We start from the raw sequence: 17,023 nt of genomic DNA, 5'->3' as shown, positions 1-17,023 counted from the left end.
TGACCCCAATAACATTCAAGCCTTCATATGAAATCATGTAACTCTTCAGCTCACTTGGTAATAAGTATCATGTAATTACAACCACATGCTGAATACATCAATTAGTTCGGGAAGATATTTGCTTGGCTCAACAGAAATTTTTAGCACAGGTCCCAGTATATGGCCCGTATCCTAGCACACTCTACGCTGGAGACAGGGCCGGGCGCTGTACCAGGGAGTTGGCCACCAGGTGCTTGACCAGCAGGTCAGCGTGCATCTGCTTTCGCAAGTGCAGTGCAGACACTCCTGACGCGACTCACTAATTTTGCATAGCTCCCATGGCATAACTTGACTCTGAGCATATTACTTGGATTTTGCGGAACATGGGGTTGTTGTTTGCTTGCGGGATAACAGCTTTGAGAGGCTCACTCGGTCAAAGTCTACAACTGCACTGGAGTGGTCGATGGCGCCTGAGTATTGCGCAGCGAAAAGAAGCATTGGCTTGCTGTGGTGTATACCTGCCTCAAGAAATCCACTTTCTTCTCTCTCCGTTGCAGAATATACAGCGCCTTGAGCAAACTGCCCCCCGTCCTCTATTTGTCTGTACAAATAGACTTACTTGTTTTGGAAGCAGGCGGGACTCGAGGGCGGGATGGCGGGTTAGGAACAGATCTATTTCTGATTCATGTCTCACGGCTAATCTACGCCATCAACGGGAAAGCCACAGCCACCGTGTGCTGGCTCGAAACCATCCCATCCCATCCCATCCATGTAGAAATGAGCACGCCTAACACTCGCTGCATTGGCGCCAGCGACTTAAATTTATCAGTGAGCTCCGTTCAGACGCAGCTCTCCGTAACTAGCCTATATTATTCGAGCCTCTACTGAACATTACATCCCGTATAAAACTGTGGTATAATCAATGACGACAAGCTGCGTCCTTCCAACGACCAGATATTTTCCTTAGCAGCTTCCGTGAAGACAAAGTATACAGCTACAATCCAAATTCCGCTAGCTCGTTTTGTACATTCTCCAGCCTCTGTTTTCGGCCGGCGAGCTCCTCGCGAGTCGAAACGACGAACGGGTCTTCCTCCAGGTATGCCGCACACTTCGCACCTGCGTCTATCGCGCCGAGGCCGAGCCACTTGATCAGGTGCTCCTGAAGCTCGTTCGCAAACGCGCGCAAGAACTCATGGTCAATGACCAGCGGAACATAATCGATGATGCGCTGGAGGCGAAGTTCAATCGGAGGCATTCGTCGTAAGCTGAAGGAGATCGCCTCACCTTGTAAGCGACCTTGAAGTACGCGCGTACCTCGGCCATGACCTCCAACTCCTTTTCATACTCGTCTGGGGGTACGAGCTTTCCAAAATCGGCTACTGTCAGACCTTGATACCCGAGCTTGGCAAGGCTGGCCAATATTGTCGCCTCTTCCCGCTTGCGCTCCTCATCAGAAAGCGTCGTTGATGATGCTGCAGACTGCGCAGCCGAGAACGAAAATGAGAACGGTGGTGTCGGCGGAGGCGGAGAAGCTCCCCTTGAGCCGTTCGAGATCGAAGAACCCGTCGAAGATGAAGGGCCGTCGTTGAGTCCGAGAGTCGGCGTCGAGCTCGTCGATGCCGATGCGGAGGCTTTTGGATTAGCCGATGCTGGCAGAGATACCATTGGCCGCCTCAGAGGATTTGATGAAGCCTCGCTAGCTCCGAGCTTTTTCGCCGCACTACCCTCGAATGAACCGTTGGTGGCGGGATCGAGTCCTTGCTGATAATCGGTCACACGCAGCTCCTGTTAACGAGGACAGTTAGCCTCATGACTTTTTTCTACGCCGACCCCGAATCAACAAACTTCGAACGACCAGTTCGCATAGCCAAGCATGCACGTTATGGAAGCAAATATGGGCCAGGGTTCGGGCTCCTCGTGCACCACTGTCCCGTTATAAGGCATTTGAGCCGTGCTGGGACAGTCATGCAATCGAATCTGGGTCGCCGAATTGCACCGCTAAGCTCGAGAATTAATGTTTGTACATTATACTCACTGTCGTAAAAGGGTTAGACCGGCTGCTAAATGTAGGCGCAGCTGTTGACTGCGCTGCTGAACGAGTGCCTGGAGTGATCGTGGGGCTGGGTTGTGCTGTCGTCACTCTGGCCTTAGGATCTGTCTTGGCATTTTGCCGCGCACTCTTGTACTGCGCGAGGAACTCGTCCTTAGAAGCAGAGAGGTAGTGGTCGTTCTGGGTGAACGGGGTCGTCTCGTAGCGGAGAACCCTGAGCACCTGGGAAGACACTGATTGTAATTTGGAGCGTATGAGGTCCTCCACGGCACGTCTAAGGTGACGTCAGCGTAGGAACGTTGACGTATTGCAAAACGCCAGATGCCTACCGAACCTTGGGCTCAAGATGGTTGTACGGCCCGAATGCATCCTGCACGAGACGAAGGACCGTCCGCTGCAACGTCTGATGAACAGAATCCACGACACGCCGTGTGTGTGTTGCCCAATCGCGCTGGAATTCTTTGATGAACGAAATCTTGGCAACATAAGGTATGTTATTTGGCAGCTCTCTTGTCACAGCCCTAGACGATTCGTCAGCTAGCCGCCAAACCCTTGCATGCGAAATCCGCGCACTGATTAATCCGACTCCTAACATCATCCAAATAGAGGTAGGCTACACCAGAGCCAGTTGCGCCGTCGTCGTCATCCAGTCGAATGAATCTCGCCGCGTTCCCAAAATCAAGTTCTGATTGCGCTACAACACGGTTTGTGTACGGCAAGAATTTCGGTGCTGTCGACCGTATGTTCATCTTGTATTTGGCGTATGCGCCTCGGCTGTCCTGGACTAAGCTGGCAGCGTCGAGAGAGCCCTCGACGAACAAGTTGACCTGTAGGCAAAAGCGCGTCAAGAGCGTCAAAACGAAGGAGCTCGGCTCGGATATGGGCTGCGGCAGCAAATCCAGGCGCGAAGAGCACTCTTGAAGCTGCCGTGCTGTCTCGCTCGCAATCTTCGGGAGGCTGAAGACAACGTAGTATGTTGATTAGAATACGAGTTTCGTAGGCGCTGACACATACCTCTCGTCGATGACCTTGGTCAGCAACTTGCTTAAGTGCGAAACCAGATTACGTGTCCCGAAGTGCGGCTGGTAAGTCGAGGCCGACCATGGTAAAGTACGAGCGAAGAAGTCGGCCTCAGCCTGGCGGGCTTGAGCGGTGGTAATTCCAGCTCGGCGCTCGTCTTCATCAGGTTGGCGAGTGCAGTAGTAACCGAGTTTGAGCGGGAACTTGACGTCCCGGCCCTCAATGACATCGAGCCATAACTCCTTTGACCGGGTAGCACCAGATGTCAGCGTATCAGGTTTGGTCAAAACACCTAAAGATTTATGAGCGTCAGGTTGAGTGAAATGGAGAAATACTAACCAATGGTTCGAGAGCCACTGGGGTCGACTTGCCTTGCGAGGCTCATTGCCTTCTGGTTCTCGATGTCGTCTGTATACTATCAGTGGCTGCCACTATGAGATATTACGCTGTTCCAAATACTCACCGCTCATGGGCAGAGTTACTAGGATGAGGCAGTTGCCCTGAATATGAGAAAGAACGAGGCCCTCTACCAGCCCAACGATCTCTGGATCGGCATTTTGTATGATACCTGCATGAGTCGTGAGAGATGAGTCTAGAGGTGAATTATATGGTCGTACCTGGAAGATCCAGGAATGCGAGGTCTACTAATCCAGGCCCAGAAAGGTCGACACAGACTGCGTTTCGGGAGAACAACAGCTCATTTTTCGGAAGGCGTTGCTTTAGCATTGGTTCTGTCATGTCCAAGAAACTTTTTGGCTCTATAGATGGATTAAGTACCGCAGCTTGTGCCCGGCGGAGAGCGACCTCAACGTCTCGTGGGTTGGTGATCTCTTTACCAAATGCTTGCTCTTCCACCTTATCCCGCCGCCTGCCGTTGTCGTGAAACTCCCACCGGATTGAAACGCGGCATATCCACGGGTTTGAAGATTCGGCCATGCGACATTCTATCGGGCAACGAGTGCATGTTCCCGCGTCGCGCGGCACAGAAATCTAGAAGTAATGACACGTGAGTCGGCCTCTGGTGTAACGCGTGAAGAACTAACCCCTGAGATTGCTTCTACCAGGCTGGATTTTCCCGCACTCTGATTCCCAATAACTGCAATTCGAGGGAGGTCCAGGTCCGCTTGCGCGCTGGGCAGTCAAACGACGTGAGCCGACCAGAGGCAACGAGTGAAGCATTGATACTGCTTCTTACCCGAGGGCGCGAAGTGTATTGATAAGTCCTAGATGCTTTCGTCTACGTGTAGCATAATGCGACTCTGAGTCTAGCATATCGCGAGGGATATTTTAAACGCGTTATGTTTCTCTTTGTGCGAGAAATTGGGAGGAAAGGAGCGTGATGGCCCGCAGCGGCAATTTCAACAGTGCGCCTGGCCGGTCACGTGAAATATTGATGCGCCTTTCTAAATCTGGCTGTTGGGCGTGACCGCGGCGTACAGTACAGTATCGCCATGCAAGCGTAGGGAATGATGCAGCAGATCGAAGAGCGCATCAGCGCATCACCAACAGGTCGATAAGACGCCGCCGCAAGGTGAACTTAGATCCTACGCAGCCTAATGTCCTGGGATTTTACGCGACACCACGCCGTAAATACAGTGGCACTCATTTGCGGATATTTTGAGGTTCAAGTTTCTCAGTGGCCCATGTTCTACGGTAAGTCCGGCAATTGCACAATGACTCTTCAAGCTTCAGCCCTGTTCTATTAACTAGACCTCATCGAGCCGGAGCATCATTGAAACAATAGTCCTGAGTATCTAATAAACTCCGCTCTATGACGGAAACGAAGCATATGTTCTCTGATGCCGTGATCATGGGTGAGCGGCGACCCCGGTAGCATGAGAACGAGAAGAGCCAGCTGAACGTCAAACCTCACAATTCACTGCCCCCGATGGCCACGTACATGGTGAGGCACAGGCATAATATTTTATCCACGAAGAAAACTCACAGGGCAATGATGGCATAGGTTGGACGTGCCTAACGGTATACAGTGGGGTATTCAGCTGACTGTCTCTGGCGTGATTGAGTTGCCTTCGTCGCAGGCGCGTGAAAGCGCACCGCTTGTAAATGTTGTCTAGTTTACAACTCTGCAGACTGACTTGACGTAACTGGTGTCATAGTCAAGGCGCGCACGGGGATGCGATCAGGCTTGAGCTTGAGGTCCTATAAATACTGGTGTGCGGAGGGAGAGGTATGTCTAGGGCATCGTCATTGAACGCCAAGGCCTGCCGGAATGCGCTCGAGTATTGCTTCTGGCTTGCAAAGCGTCATCGGACTCATTGTTCAGTCTCACGCGTCTCGTGCTTCTGTCTATATAGATGCTGCACAGTTACCGACCACGACATTTGACTTCGTCGTCATCGGAGGTCCGTCTTTCAATGCTGTTCCGCTCTCGTCAGGTACCGATAGTAGTGGTCCTTTCTCTATACAGGCGGCTCTGCCGGGAATGTCGTTGCTTCCCGGCTGTCGGAAGATCCGCGCTTCTCGGTTCTATTGATTGAAGCAGGGATTTCGTGAGTAATGAATCCTGCTCTGCACCTCCATGGAGGTCCCACAGCTACCTTGACACAGGAACAAGGACGTCCTCGAAGTCGAAGTCCCTTTTCTCGCTCCGAACAACCTTGCCAACTCCTCTCTGTTATGGAACTATATGACAGAACCGCAAGCGGGCCTCGACAACAGAACACTCTTCTACCCCAGGGGCCGTCTTCTTGGAGGCAGTAGTTCTGTCAGTACGTCTTTCCTACTTTTAAATGCTGCCATTTGTCATGGATCCTTTCACAGATTATCTTGCGTATACTCGAGGTGCGGACGAGGAATACGATCAGTGGGCCGAGCTCACCGGAGACGCTGGATGGTCGTGGGACAATGTCTCCAAATATTATTATAAAGTACGTATTAGACTTCATTCACATGTCTCTGTCATCGGCTCATGGTGCTTTCTCCCAGAGCCATCCTAATCAAGCGTTAGGTGAGGGCCACCAGCAGCTGTATGAGGGAAAGAGCATCTCACGGCAAAAAGCATTTCGAAGTGTGGGCTATCTGGACCTACACGCGAGATTGTCAATAGCAGTTACTGGACCTCTGGACATAAGCGCACTTACCAGGTGTCGGATCCGACAGATTCTTTTGCGCGATATCATCATCAGGTATCCTACAGTACGCGATCGTGTTTCCCGGCGTGGCAGTGAACTGGCCTGTGTGGTTTGTTAGCCATTGGGTCATGTCAGCGTCGAAGATCGTGGGGTCGCGCCAAATATTGTCAAGTGTCATGTTCGACGAGACCGTCCAGTAGCTCGACACATAGGGATGATCGCTCAGATGCTGTCCGACGTCGGGTAGGTGGATCAAGGGTTCGATACCAATGGAGGCCAGCGCGTCATGGTCGCCTATACCGGAAAGCATCAAGAGCTGGGGCGAGTTGATTGCGCCTGCCGAAAGAATAACTTCCTTACGGGCAGTGACTGTCGACCTCTTCGCTGAAGAGCATCATCAGAGAATCGATGCAAGGACAATAAATCAAAGACGTACCTGTAGCATTTGGTGCAAATTCGACCTCACGGAGCGAAAGCCCGTTACGAGTAGATTTCACTGGGATCAGCCTTGTAACGGTATTGGAGATAAGGACATGTAGGTTTTTTCTGCCAAGGATAGGGTCGAGATATGCAGTCGCAGAGCTGCTACGCTCGCCGTTACCCACGGTACTCTGCAGATAGCCTTATAATCACGCATTAGTGAGTGCAAATCTCGACCCACGAATAGCTTGACTAACTGAGTCCGAGCGGGTGGCCTGAGTTGACGTCGGAGTTGTAAGGTACTTCCATGCTCGGAGCCTTGCTCGTCCCAATTACCCGACTGTCGATCTCGCTGGGGTATCCTGGCAGGCTGATTTCGATGGGGCCATATCCGTGGTCGGCGGGGTCAACCTGCCCGGTGGTGTTATGATGGTCTGCAGGAGGAACAAGGCGTGAGCTGGAGTGCGAGCTTAAATGCCATACCATCCACAGGACATTATTTCACCATCAACACGATCGTCGTCTCGCCAACATCAGGTGTGTTACACGCGCTGTTCTTTATCCCATACATTGACCGGGAAGTCATATCAGTCGGATCCGTGAGACTCAACACTTCCGACCCCTTCACCTTCCCGCTCATTGACCCTGCCTTCCTGACGACCGAATTCGATGCCTTTGCCATGGTCTCTGCGGTGCGCGCTGGTCGGCGCTACATTGCGACAGAGCCCTGGCATGGCTTCATTGTCGAGCCATACGGCAAAGTTAGCACTGCAACGGCGGACGAGGAGATAATTGCTGCCATGCGCGAGAATATCGTCACTATCTGGCACCCGACGCGTACGGCACGGATGGCACCCGCCGACGCTCACTGGGGTGTCGTGGATCCGCAACTCCGGGTGAAGGGCGTACATGGTCTGAGAGTGGTGGATGCGTCTGTCATAGTGAGTGACGGAAGTAATCTTCGTATGGAACACCCCGTTTGACAATATGCCACAGCCTGTAATTCCTGCCGGCCATCCGATCGCAGCCATCTACATCTTGGCTGAGCGTGCTGCAGATTTAATAAAGGACTCCTGGGCGTGAACCGTGGCTGTGTAATAAATGGAACTGAATTATCTGTCGCTATTACAAAGTGCAACGGAGTGGTTTTCGTGTGGACTGCGTACTAGTCCTACAGCCCCTGCGCAAGATTATTTGTGGCCACTTTCAAAACGGCCCCGGAACGCTCGGCGACACCTAAATCTTAACTCGCCTTGCGTTTTACTCTGCGAGAATCGCTAGGAAATACTAGTAACTACGGCTAATTCTTGAATTATCTGTGTACCCTAATAAATCAAACTTGCATCAGAGATCGTAGCGACTGCACTATATTGGCACCACGAGAGCGGCTCGATCATAATATTATATATATGGTAGAATTCGTCGACCACTGTAAGTTTTTGTGTAAGTATTATTGGATGAGGATTTTACCAGTATATACTCGAAGTCTTGGTTTGAACGCGGTCGGCTTTTGGCCTGAGCAGTGGCGAGGCTAAGACGCTCGCTTTTTCCAAAAGCGGAGTAATCCTCTCACGGTCACGCGCCAGAACAAACCACAAGCTAGGTGTTCCCTGCTCTTGCTCTTTACCCGGCCTACCGTCGCCACTAGTTTCAAGATATCGACGCCTCTAACTTCCCCTTCCGATAGACTACAGTCTTCTGTATAATTCACGTCGATCGCGTAGCAATTCTTGTCGCTCCATTCTTTCCTGAGCAAGCTCCCTTATTCTCGCTACCAAGGCTCAATGTCACAACGAGGTGTGTGAATTACTAAGCAACAGCGTCCTCGTAGAACGTAGAACATAATAAACCTGCTTGATTTGTAATATCGTACATTACTTCCGCATCTCTGCGGCAGTCTCTCTTGATTGGTTTGCTGACATTTTCGCAGGTTCAATGATTGTCCCACCCCGAATCTACCTCCAGGATGTCTGTTTGAAGCATAAATTCGTTCGAAATAAAGACGCGAGCGATGTATACGAACGACCAGAACGTATTCGTGCGATCAACATCGGAATCTCTGCACTGCACGCTCGGCTCGAGACAATTAATCACATCGGTACTTCGACTGCAGCTCCTCAACAAGCCGGCTCCGGCATCGTCCCTGTACCTCTCACCATTGTACGTAGTGCGGCGACACTCGACATGCGTGCTCACAAAGGTGCGCTGGCGGTACATGGGGGCGAAGACGAGGATGGCAACCAATGGTGCCTTGCGGACGACATCGACGAGTGGTGCGTTCGTAGCTTGCTGCAAATACAGCAAAACAAGAGCGAAATCCCCGAGAAATACGAGCAGGACCTCTACTGTAAAATAATCTTTTCGAGGTCTTGTTCCAGATAGCTGCTGACCAATTCTTTATGGCGATGTTGTAGTGTGTCCGGAGAGCTTACAAGCATTCGAGGGGGCACTAGGGACGGTCTGTGAAGCTGTGGACCATGTCTGCAAGGCCACTGGCGTTTTCAAGGGAGACCCATCACCTCCGCAGACACAGCCGGATGTTGGTACCCCAAGCCCACGTGTTTTCGTCGCCGTTAGACCTCCAGGCCATCATTGCGGGGAGGTCAGTAGCGCCCTTCCTTCCTTTACGTATTGAATTCTTCTGACAGAGCAACAGGATACTCCAGCAGGTTTTGGTTTCGTGAACAATGTCTGCGTTGGTGCATTTCATGGTTAGACACTGCTTCATTAAGATGAGGTTATAGCTCATGCGGATAGCTTTCCAGCGTTCGAGCAGCATCGCTTGGGCCGGATTGTGATCTTTGACATCGACTTACATCATGGTACATACTGGTTTTTTCCGCTATCGAACAAACACGCTGATTTCTTGAAAGGCAACGGCACGCAAGAGATCGTTAGGACATATCAAGCGCCCAAGATATTCTACGGCAGTACGCATGATATTGAGTCATACCCATGCGAGGTATGGGCGCTGCCGCCCCTGCGAGAACGACTTACTTATATTATACCTTCCAGGATAAAAACCGAGAGCTCATTGACGACGCTTCTCTTCAGCTGCATGGCATCAACGGCGAATGGATCCACAATGTCCATCTGCTCCGGTATAAAACTGAGGCAGACTTTTGGACACACTACGAGCACCGTTACCGATCATTGTTCAGGAAAGCTACAGAGTTTATTGAGACCACTGGTGGTGCCGGTGACGACGTCATTGTATTCATGAGGTTGGTCGTATACATACACACTTGTCAGCCTCCTCTGACCCTGACTGCCCCAGCTGTGGCTTTGATGCATCAGAATACGAGACGACTGAGATGTCTCGGCATGGTCGGCACGTGCCGACGTCCTTTTACCATAGATTCACCCTGGAGGCATGCGCGTTCGCCAACAAGTATGCTGGCGGTCGCCTCGTGAGCGTCCTTGAAGGCGGTTATAGCGACCGTGCGCTGACCAGCGGGGTTATGTCCCACATCGCCGGACTTGCGGAAGCTGGTGGTCAGAAAGTGAGCAGGGACTGGTGGGGCAATGACGAGCTGAATAAGGTCGGTTGTCACGAACGCCTCTGGTAGCATCGCATTGACCAGTTTCAGATCGAAAAGGTAACGAAGAAGCGACGCGGCCGCCCGACAAAGCTAGACCATCTCGACTGGTGGCTGCGACGGATGCAACAGATCTTTGAGGGTGTCAACCGCGACGCCGCTCCTGCGACGCCTCCAAAGCTAACGCAGCTCTACGTCCCACCCCCACCTCCGCCCTATCATAATGAGCCTCCAAAGGCTGCGACTGCTCTGAAGAAGCCACGCGCATCACGCACAAAACGACCGCTCCCACCACCGACATCGATAGTTACGCGCCGCGCAAAACGGGCGTCTCCCGACGAGACAGGCGCAGGCGCTCAACCCGGACGGAAGCGCAGGCGCTTATCGACGCAGGAGCCCGAGGAGGAGGAAGAGAGCAGCGCCGAAGAGATGAGAGTCGGCTCGGCGAAGCCCAAAGTGCGGTTTGTGCCGCCGTGCCCGCACACGAGATTGTATTCGGGGGACTCGCATGCTGGGAAGCAGCCAGCGATGGGCGTGCGGGGCCAAGGCGACGTCAACCAAGGGCGTATGCCTCAGACAAGTACGGGACTGCCGACTCCTCAACCCAGCTCGGAGAACATCGCCAAGCCTCTCGCTACTTGCCAAACAGGCAGCGCGGCGCCAAAGCCCCCTCCGACACCGAATCTGGCCCGGATACGCAACCTAGCAGTCACGCTTCAGGCCGAACTGCCGCCGACGAACGCTGCAACGGCCACGATGCCAAGTACTTCGCAACGATTTGTCTCTGGCGCACATCCAGTCGCGTCATCCTCGCGGCCGACGGGTGCCAAGGTGGATAAGGCGTTGTTGTCGGCGGAAGGCTCCCTGCGTGAGCTACATCAAACAACGCTGGGCACTGGCCAAAAGGTGATATTGACGCAGCTTGAGGAGCTGTACACTCGCCTTGATGGCCTAACCAAGACCTTAAAGAAACTGAAAGAGGTGGCTGACCTGCTGAACCCCAATGAACAGCAACGATAACACCGGCCCTGTGCATGGGACTTAATGTTTGCACGGTCAATCCACGCGACATAGCACATCATAGACTTGCACTGTAATCTCTCTCTCTGTTCGCACTTCATTCCGATATCAATCTGGGTCTTAGCAATCGAGGTCGAGGTGGCAGCTATACGAAGACATAGTGATGTAATTACGGTGTCCTTGTTCAGAAAAGGATGTAAGCAATGTGAAGGGGAAACTGGATCCGCAGAGTCCATCCATGTGGATTCGTTGTCCCCTGACGGCAGCTTCCGCCATGAGCAATCTTTGGCCGTTGCATGCATAGTGCTTCAAGGCTTTCACCTTAGTCGCTTTAATCATAATGGCCTACAAAGAATCAGATATTGTGCGCAGCCCATCCAAAAGACGGACACGTACTAGTTGCATGGTCATGTACATGAACGCACGATCGCGCCTTCGCCCGGTGCGTACCAGAGCTGGAACAGACAGCAATCAGACAGCATGAACTGACGGGATGTATGGGTAGTACTCACCCCTTGATGCCTGGTTGGTCATGGTCTGTAGTGACCTGATAACTCATACCGCTGACCATACTTGAGGCCTCGCTCGTGCAATCGACCACTTCCTTGCCAGAATGTCCTTCATGAGCTCACGCATCTTAGAATATCCGGAAATACAATAAAAAGATCTCAACACCAGATACGGTAGAGAGGTTTACGCCAAGATGACAACGTTTGCAGGTAGTTCAAAGCCGCCCCCAAAAACTAGTCCTATGCTCGAGAACGCGGTAACTTGGCCTCGTTTAACCTATATCCTACCAGATCCGGTAAGTTCCGCCGCGCCCCCATCCACCCAGAAGCACATTGCTCCGCCTATCAGCCCACAGCACACACAGTAGCAGGCCTCGATGCACCTCTGCGACGACTATTCGCCATGTTGACCTGTTCTGAGCTATCAGGCCCAAGCCAGAGCTCTATTTCACCCTTGCGAAGCTTCGCGTGCAGCTCTCTTTCACGACCGTCCACTTCCCTGCCTTCTTCGGGACGTTCATCTCGCGTATGAACCCGAGCGGCAGTGTCGCAAACTGGTGGTCGCTCGGCTCGATGGGTACGTCCAATGGCCATATCCGGTCAAACAGGCATTGAAAACTGCCACGCTAGGCGACGTACATGGGGTCGCGTCGCACCATCATCACGCGTACCGCGCTGCCTTGCCCGAGGCTTTCGCGAATGTTCAGCAGGCCCCGACTACAACGACGGTGTTTCTCGCGAACTATGCCGCATTAGACGAGGATGCGGGTTGCAGGGCTGTGCTGTAGAAGGCTTTGTAGTTTGCAAGCGGCAGGATGTAGGACACGCTGTGCATACCTGTGGTTATGACAATGTGGGATGGTCTGGCCGGCGCGGCTGATGACAACATACCGCCGCTTTTGTACGGAGTTATAGATGGGCTTGCCTTCGATGTTCGAATACGATGCGCCGTTGCGCTGCGTAATATTCGATACAATCCGCGAATATTTCAGCAGGCGAGAAGATCGACCAGTTCGCCAGGAACAGCTGATACAGGACTGACTTGGTAAATCGTGCCTCACGGGTTCCTGGAAGGACGGACTCACACTAGTGGTAATTCTGGAACCTGAGCGGCTTGTATCTATGCCTCCAGCTCCCGCCAAGTTAGGATGTTCGTCTGGCGGAAGCAGGAAGCTAAAGTCAGGCCGTCATGCTCGGCACCAACTGGAAAGAAGTCAAAATACAATAGCACTCGAGGAATATAGTACTTGTCGACGAGAACGTAGGATCCTCCTCAACCTCCTTCCTTCGCTTCTCTCTCATCTCGTCCCAGCGGCTACTACCGTCGTCCTCCCACTCTGAGCTCCTTTGGCGATTGGGTAAGCATGTCGTCGCATTGCGTACAATCGGGAAATGGCTTGGACCTGCAGCATTGGCATCCACAAGGACGAGTGAAGATGTAGAATAGCTGTCGTCTCGACGAAAGAGCCAGGTTGAGACTCGGACATATCGGGCCGAGCGGTGAATGCTGTACGCACATGCAGAGCACAGAAAGGAGAAAACTTTGTGGCTTTGGCAGATTGTCGTGTTTTGCGTTGTAGTGCAGCGTACTAGTGGAGGCAACGTGAAGCTCTGATGTTCGACCGTACGATAGCGCCCTGATGCGCCGATGCGCCCTGCCTTTTTTGTCGCGAGTCGACTGCGTCAGAGTACGCGTATCGCCACTATCTCTGCACTGCTGAGTCTCCATCCCCAAGCTACACGCAGCCTCGAGTGAAGAGATGGAATTAACGCAATACTATGATGTTAATCAGGCGTTGCCGACGCCGTGGCAGTTCCAGAGACAGTCAGCTTTACCGCAAATCTCAAGCCTGAAGCTCAAATCATCCTGTTCTTAGAATATGTACATGCATTATCATACCATACGCTGTGCTTCCGAGTCCACCTAACAATGAGGCTGTGCTGGAGTTTCGCCACGCTAGCCCTCAAACAGACGTTCTCCACCATTGCCGCGAATTACACCCAATACTTCTGTTAGTTCCCTCGTGCGATTCTCCAGCGCAAGCGAGGCTACCGGCGTGAGAATGGAGGCATCGCATTTTTCACGTGGAAGAACGCCAACTTGAGCATAAGTACTGTCAGTGGACGGGTACGTTCTTCCGCTAGTGCGCTTGGAGATAGCGAGGCACATTTATGATGTGGGAAAAACGGCCGCTTGTCTCGTGCCGCTCACTGCGGCAGTCTGGAAAGGGACTTCCCGATACCTTGGGGAAAAGATGTCAGTTCCTTCCAGCTTTGCATAAAGAATGACATGTCTGGCACCCCTCCGGCAGAAAAGCCTCTTGTTGTAGGTCATCGCATGTCAAAGCCGGTAACCCGAACTATATTTGCGCATTCAGTACACTCTGCTTCAATATGATAAGAGACGTGCTCACCAGCAGCTTGCTCGGAGCTACAGAAGCTATGTGACATTTCGGCAGGCACGCTACAGTGCTTTGCAGGCCAATCTGCAGTCGCCGAAAATTTTGTGCGTGTTTGTCCCGTACAAATTAATACCATAAGTAGTACCAGGTCAGTCACCGGGAGTCACGGACAGTCACAGTTATTTATTCCAGCACGCCGAGGCAGAGTCTGGCGAAGGATTTGCTGGTGAAGCAACTTTATGTATAACTGAAGCATAAGCACCGGCTTTCTGCAAAATTCAGCACAATTTAAGGGCTGTTGCCATCGCAACTTGGTGTATAAGCCACAGTCGGACAGCAGCATCTACCACCCCAGATTCATGGCGGTGAAGCAGGTTTGATGCCGTGGGATATTTCCTCGACGAGGTTGAAGTCTGGAGAGTATGGCGGAATATAAATGACCTTCGCACCTAGACATTATGCATTGCAAGAGTTCTCCGCTGTGACCCATTCTGCCGTGACTGATTTGGTACTGATATGGCATTAATTTGTACGGGACAAATACGCGTAAAATTTTCGGCGACTGCAGATTGGCCTGCAAAGCACTGTAAGCTCGAAGCTCGAATACTGCAATACATACATATCAAGATGAGAGCGGAGTTGTATCCGACGCATTAAGGACTCGTACACATCGCAGAATATTTCTGCAGCCATTTCAAATGTATTTGATGCCACCTAACCGAAATGCATTAGTGCCTGCCTGTCCAAAATACATAAGCGCTTGCATGTGCAGCTCCTCTCACATACCCAATATCCGACCGCCTGTCCGAAATGCAATCACTCCCTACGTCCAAAATGCATCAGTTTCCGAGACTCCCCCCCTGAATGTAGGCGGTAGCAGTCTTCCAAATCCTGAGACAGGGAAACTTATTACCGCGTAATGCTGTTAGGAAGACAGTCTTGGCCTCGAGTGAAATCCGCGTTTCGCCGTTGAAAGTATGGTGATATCAGCGTGTCAGTCTCGAATAAAACGCCTCGTTGATGCGCCAAAACTTTGGCAATCACATCGCCTTGCATTGAAATGCAAAAAATGCCGCCACCAGACTTTGTTTTCCAAGCTGCGCACGGAGTGGGGGCGTCAACAGCAACGCGCATCAAACTGCCACGCGAGCAAGTCTGAAAGGGCGCATCAGCTTCCCACGGTGACCAATAACTCTCCCACCCGCCGTTTTGAAGCTACGCACCGACCACCACAAGGTAGAAAGTGTGTTTCTGCTGCTAGACACAGTGCCCACTTTCTTGGTTTACTGAGGTCATCCACGTAAGTGAACAAGTCCGGTTCAATGTGTTCAGACAACAGCAGTACTCAGGGTCGTTTTTGGACGCTGCTGATCCCCCACAGCGCATATCCCTCCCGAAGACGATGGCCTACTGTAACCGCTGCGACCGGTATTTTAGCAGTGACGACGCCCTCTGGCAGCACGAGCGTATGTCCAGCAGACACTGGATTTGTCACGATTGCGGCAAGGACTTCCCGTCCGAGCGGGGTCTCACGCAGCACTATGTGCAAAGCCCCAGGCACCACTACTGCCAACGCTGCGACAGCCATTTTGACACTCCGTATGATTTGCAGGATCACTATGTGAGTGACCACTGGTACTGCTCGCTGTGCAACAAGGTGCGTGGCCTACCTAAATAAGATTGTGCAGCTGCTAACGAAGTCGCCTTCCAGATCTTCGACTCGAAGCTCGGTCTCCAAGAGCACAACAGGCAGAGCCACTGGTACTGCGCGACGTGCGGACGCAGCTTTGCGAGCGAAAACAACCTCATGCAGCACAAGCGCACACACCTGCCCAAGACTGTTCAATGCCCAGGCAGGAACTGCACCCGCGCCTTCGCCTCGCACGCCGATCTCGTCCTACACTGGGAGAGTGGGACATGCCCCTCAGGTGTCACCCGCCAGCTCGTCAATGACACGGCGGCCAAGAATGACCGCTACCGCCTCATCACCGACGCCCGCCGGCTCATCCAGGGCCCCGACGGCGGGTACACGCCGCGCGGCTCTGTCACGACATGGGCAACGCAGGCTTCGTGGAACGGGAGCGCATACGAATGCGTTTTGTGTCACTGCACGTATCCCAAGTTGGCGCGCCTCAACGAGCACCTGCAGAGTCCCGTGCATGACGAGCGCATGTACAAGTGTCCGACGGCCCTCGAGGGCTGCGCTGCGCAGTTCCGAACGCTCAGCGCCGTCGTACAGCACATCGAGAGCGGCAAATGCGGCGTTCGCAAGTTCCAGAGGCAGATCCAGGGTGTTATGGACGACCTAACGAGTAGCATGCACAGGCTGACGTGCTGACGTTGATCAGCCCCCTCATTTGTACAGATAGACCGTAAACTTGTAGCATTAGAATACACATTCCGTGGCTATATCCTGTTTTTTAGTTGTACAATACTCCAAATACACCACAGTTAGAGCAACCTTTCGCGAGAGCGTCCAAGCCTACGACACCCATAGCTCAGCAAGAGCGCAACGTACTGTCAGATCAATGTCTGACACATAGGCCACACTTCCTCCTTCATCCTGTCAGTGCACCTCCAGCACATGGAACCGGGAACTCCGCGGACGCGATCGCCCCGGTTGTCACCGTGCACAACCGTACCGACGCATACTATCAACATTGGCATCGCACACGGGAGCGGCTCATACACAAAGATCCAAATGCGCTCCCCAGAATGCAGCACGACGAGGCATCTCGGTCGTCCAGGGAACCTAAGGCTTAATAATTTCGAATCGCGATGAAAGCAGAGAAGCTTGATTCTTCATATACTGCACATTTATTGTATATATTCTCGTCAGCCTGACTAGATGCTTTTCATGCCTAGCTCGGCTGTGTCGGCAACATGGATTGAATCGTTTCTTTGCTTTCTTTGGCGCAGACTCTCGCATTGTTGTATATCTCGGTGGGACCCTGTAAGTTCGTCATTACATCAGCACTGATCCGAGCAGCTA

The 17,023-nt window shown here is 52.4% G+C and overlaps 7 protein-coding genes across 7 annotated transcripts; 4 read left to right on the top strand and 3 right to left on the bottom strand.

Moving 5' to 3' along the window:
• Window positions 1-973: 973 nt before the first annotated feature.
• PHACADRAFT_101169 (uncharacterized protein) lies at window positions 974-4,321 on the bottom strand (the record flags this gene model as incomplete). Its single annotated transcript, XM_007398523.1, has 11 exons — window positions 974-1,207; window positions 1,264-1,425; window positions 2,120-2,303; window positions 2,359-2,550; window positions 2,603-2,986; window positions 3,044-3,341; window positions 3,389-3,457; window positions 3,513-3,617; window positions 3,667-3,993; window positions 4,056-4,180; window positions 4,245-4,321. The coding sequence occupies 11 exons, from the start codon at window positions 4,319-4,321 to the stop codon at window positions 974-976; spliced, it is 2,157 nt and encodes a 718-aa protein (XP_007398585.1).
• A 958-nt stretch (window positions 4,322-5,279) lies between these two features.
• On the top strand, window positions 5,280-6,006 carry PHACADRAFT_100857 (uncharacterized protein; the record flags this gene model as incomplete). The annotated part of the gene is made up of 4 exons (XM_007398522.1): window positions 5,280-5,412; window positions 5,478-5,559; window positions 5,618-5,778; window positions 5,831-6,006. The coding sequence occupies 4 exons, from the start codon at window positions 5,280-5,282 to the stop codon at window positions 6,004-6,006; spliced, it is 552 nt and encodes a 183-aa protein (XP_007398584.1).
• On the bottom strand, window positions 6,003-7,058 carry PHACADRAFT_30768 (uncharacterized protein; the record flags this gene model as incomplete). Its single annotated transcript, XM_007398466.1, has 5 exons — window positions 6,003-6,094; window positions 6,151-6,525; window positions 6,578-6,763; window positions 6,819-7,018; window positions 7,045-7,058. The coding sequence occupies 5 exons, from the start codon at window positions 7,056-7,058 to the stop codon at window positions 6,003-6,005; spliced, it is 867 nt and encodes a 288-aa protein (XP_007398528.1).
• Window positions 7,026-7,776, top strand: PHACADRAFT_148721 (uncharacterized protein). Its single transcript, XM_007398521.1, has 3 exons — window positions 7,026-7,098; window positions 7,153-7,502; window positions 7,558-7,776. The coding sequence occupies exons 2-3, from the start codon at window positions 7,242-7,244 to the stop codon at window positions 7,642-7,644; spliced, it is 348 nt and encodes a 115-aa protein (XP_007398583.1). The 5' UTR covers window positions 7,026-7,098; window positions 7,153-7,241; the 3' UTR covers window positions 7,645-7,776.
• Window positions 7,777-8,693: 917 nt separating this feature from the next.
• PHACADRAFT_260459 (uncharacterized protein) lies at window positions 8,694-11,164 on the top strand. The gene is made up of 8 exons (XM_007398520.1): window positions 8,694-8,908; window positions 8,976-9,163; window positions 9,218-9,272; window positions 9,327-9,383; window positions 9,435-9,523; window positions 9,577-9,785; window positions 9,839-10,103; window positions 10,152-11,164. Exons 1-8 carry the CDS (start codon window positions 8,746-8,748, stop codon window positions 11,118-11,120), a joined length of 1,995 nt encoding a protein of 664 aa, XP_007398582.1. The 5' UTR covers window positions 8,694-8,745; the 3' UTR covers window positions 11,121-11,164.
• A 603-nt stretch (window positions 11,165-11,767) lies between these two features.
• On the bottom strand, window positions 11,768-13,202 carry PHACADRAFT_260456 (uncharacterized protein). The gene is made up of 5 exons (XM_007398519.1): window positions 13,147-13,202; window positions 13,033-13,083; window positions 12,715-12,974; window positions 12,467-12,655; window positions 11,768-12,411 (listed from the first exon to the last, which is right to left on the bottom strand). Exon 5 carries the CDS (start codon window positions 12,221-12,223, stop codon window positions 11,975-11,977), a length of 249 nt encoding a protein of 82 aa, XP_007398581.1. The 5' UTR covers window positions 12,224-12,411; window positions 12,467-12,655; window positions 12,715-12,974; window positions 13,033-13,083; window positions 13,147-13,202; the 3' UTR covers window positions 11,768-11,974.
• A 2,074-nt stretch (window positions 13,203-15,276) lies between these two features.
• PHACADRAFT_260453 (uncharacterized protein) lies at window positions 15,277-16,452 on the top strand. The gene is made up of 3 exons (XM_007398518.1): window positions 15,277-15,331; window positions 15,413-15,688; window positions 15,743-16,452. Exons 2-3 carry the CDS (start codon window positions 15,434-15,436, stop codon window positions 16,367-16,369), a joined length of 882 nt encoding a protein of 293 aa, XP_007398580.1. The 5' UTR covers window positions 15,277-15,331; window positions 15,413-15,433; the 3' UTR covers window positions 16,370-16,452.
• Window positions 16,453-17,023: the final 571 nt, after the last annotated feature.

Source organism: Phanerochaete carnosa (assembly GCF_000300595.1).
Source record: "Phanerochaete carnosa HHB-10118-sp unplaced genomic scaffold PHACAscaffold_8, whole genome shotgun sequence".
Lineage (NCBI taxonomy): Eukaryota > Fungi > Basidiomycota > Agaricomycetes > Polyporales > Phanerochaetaceae > Phanerochaete > Phanerochaete carnosa.
This window is presented reverse-complemented; position numbering and strand designations above follow the sequence as displayed.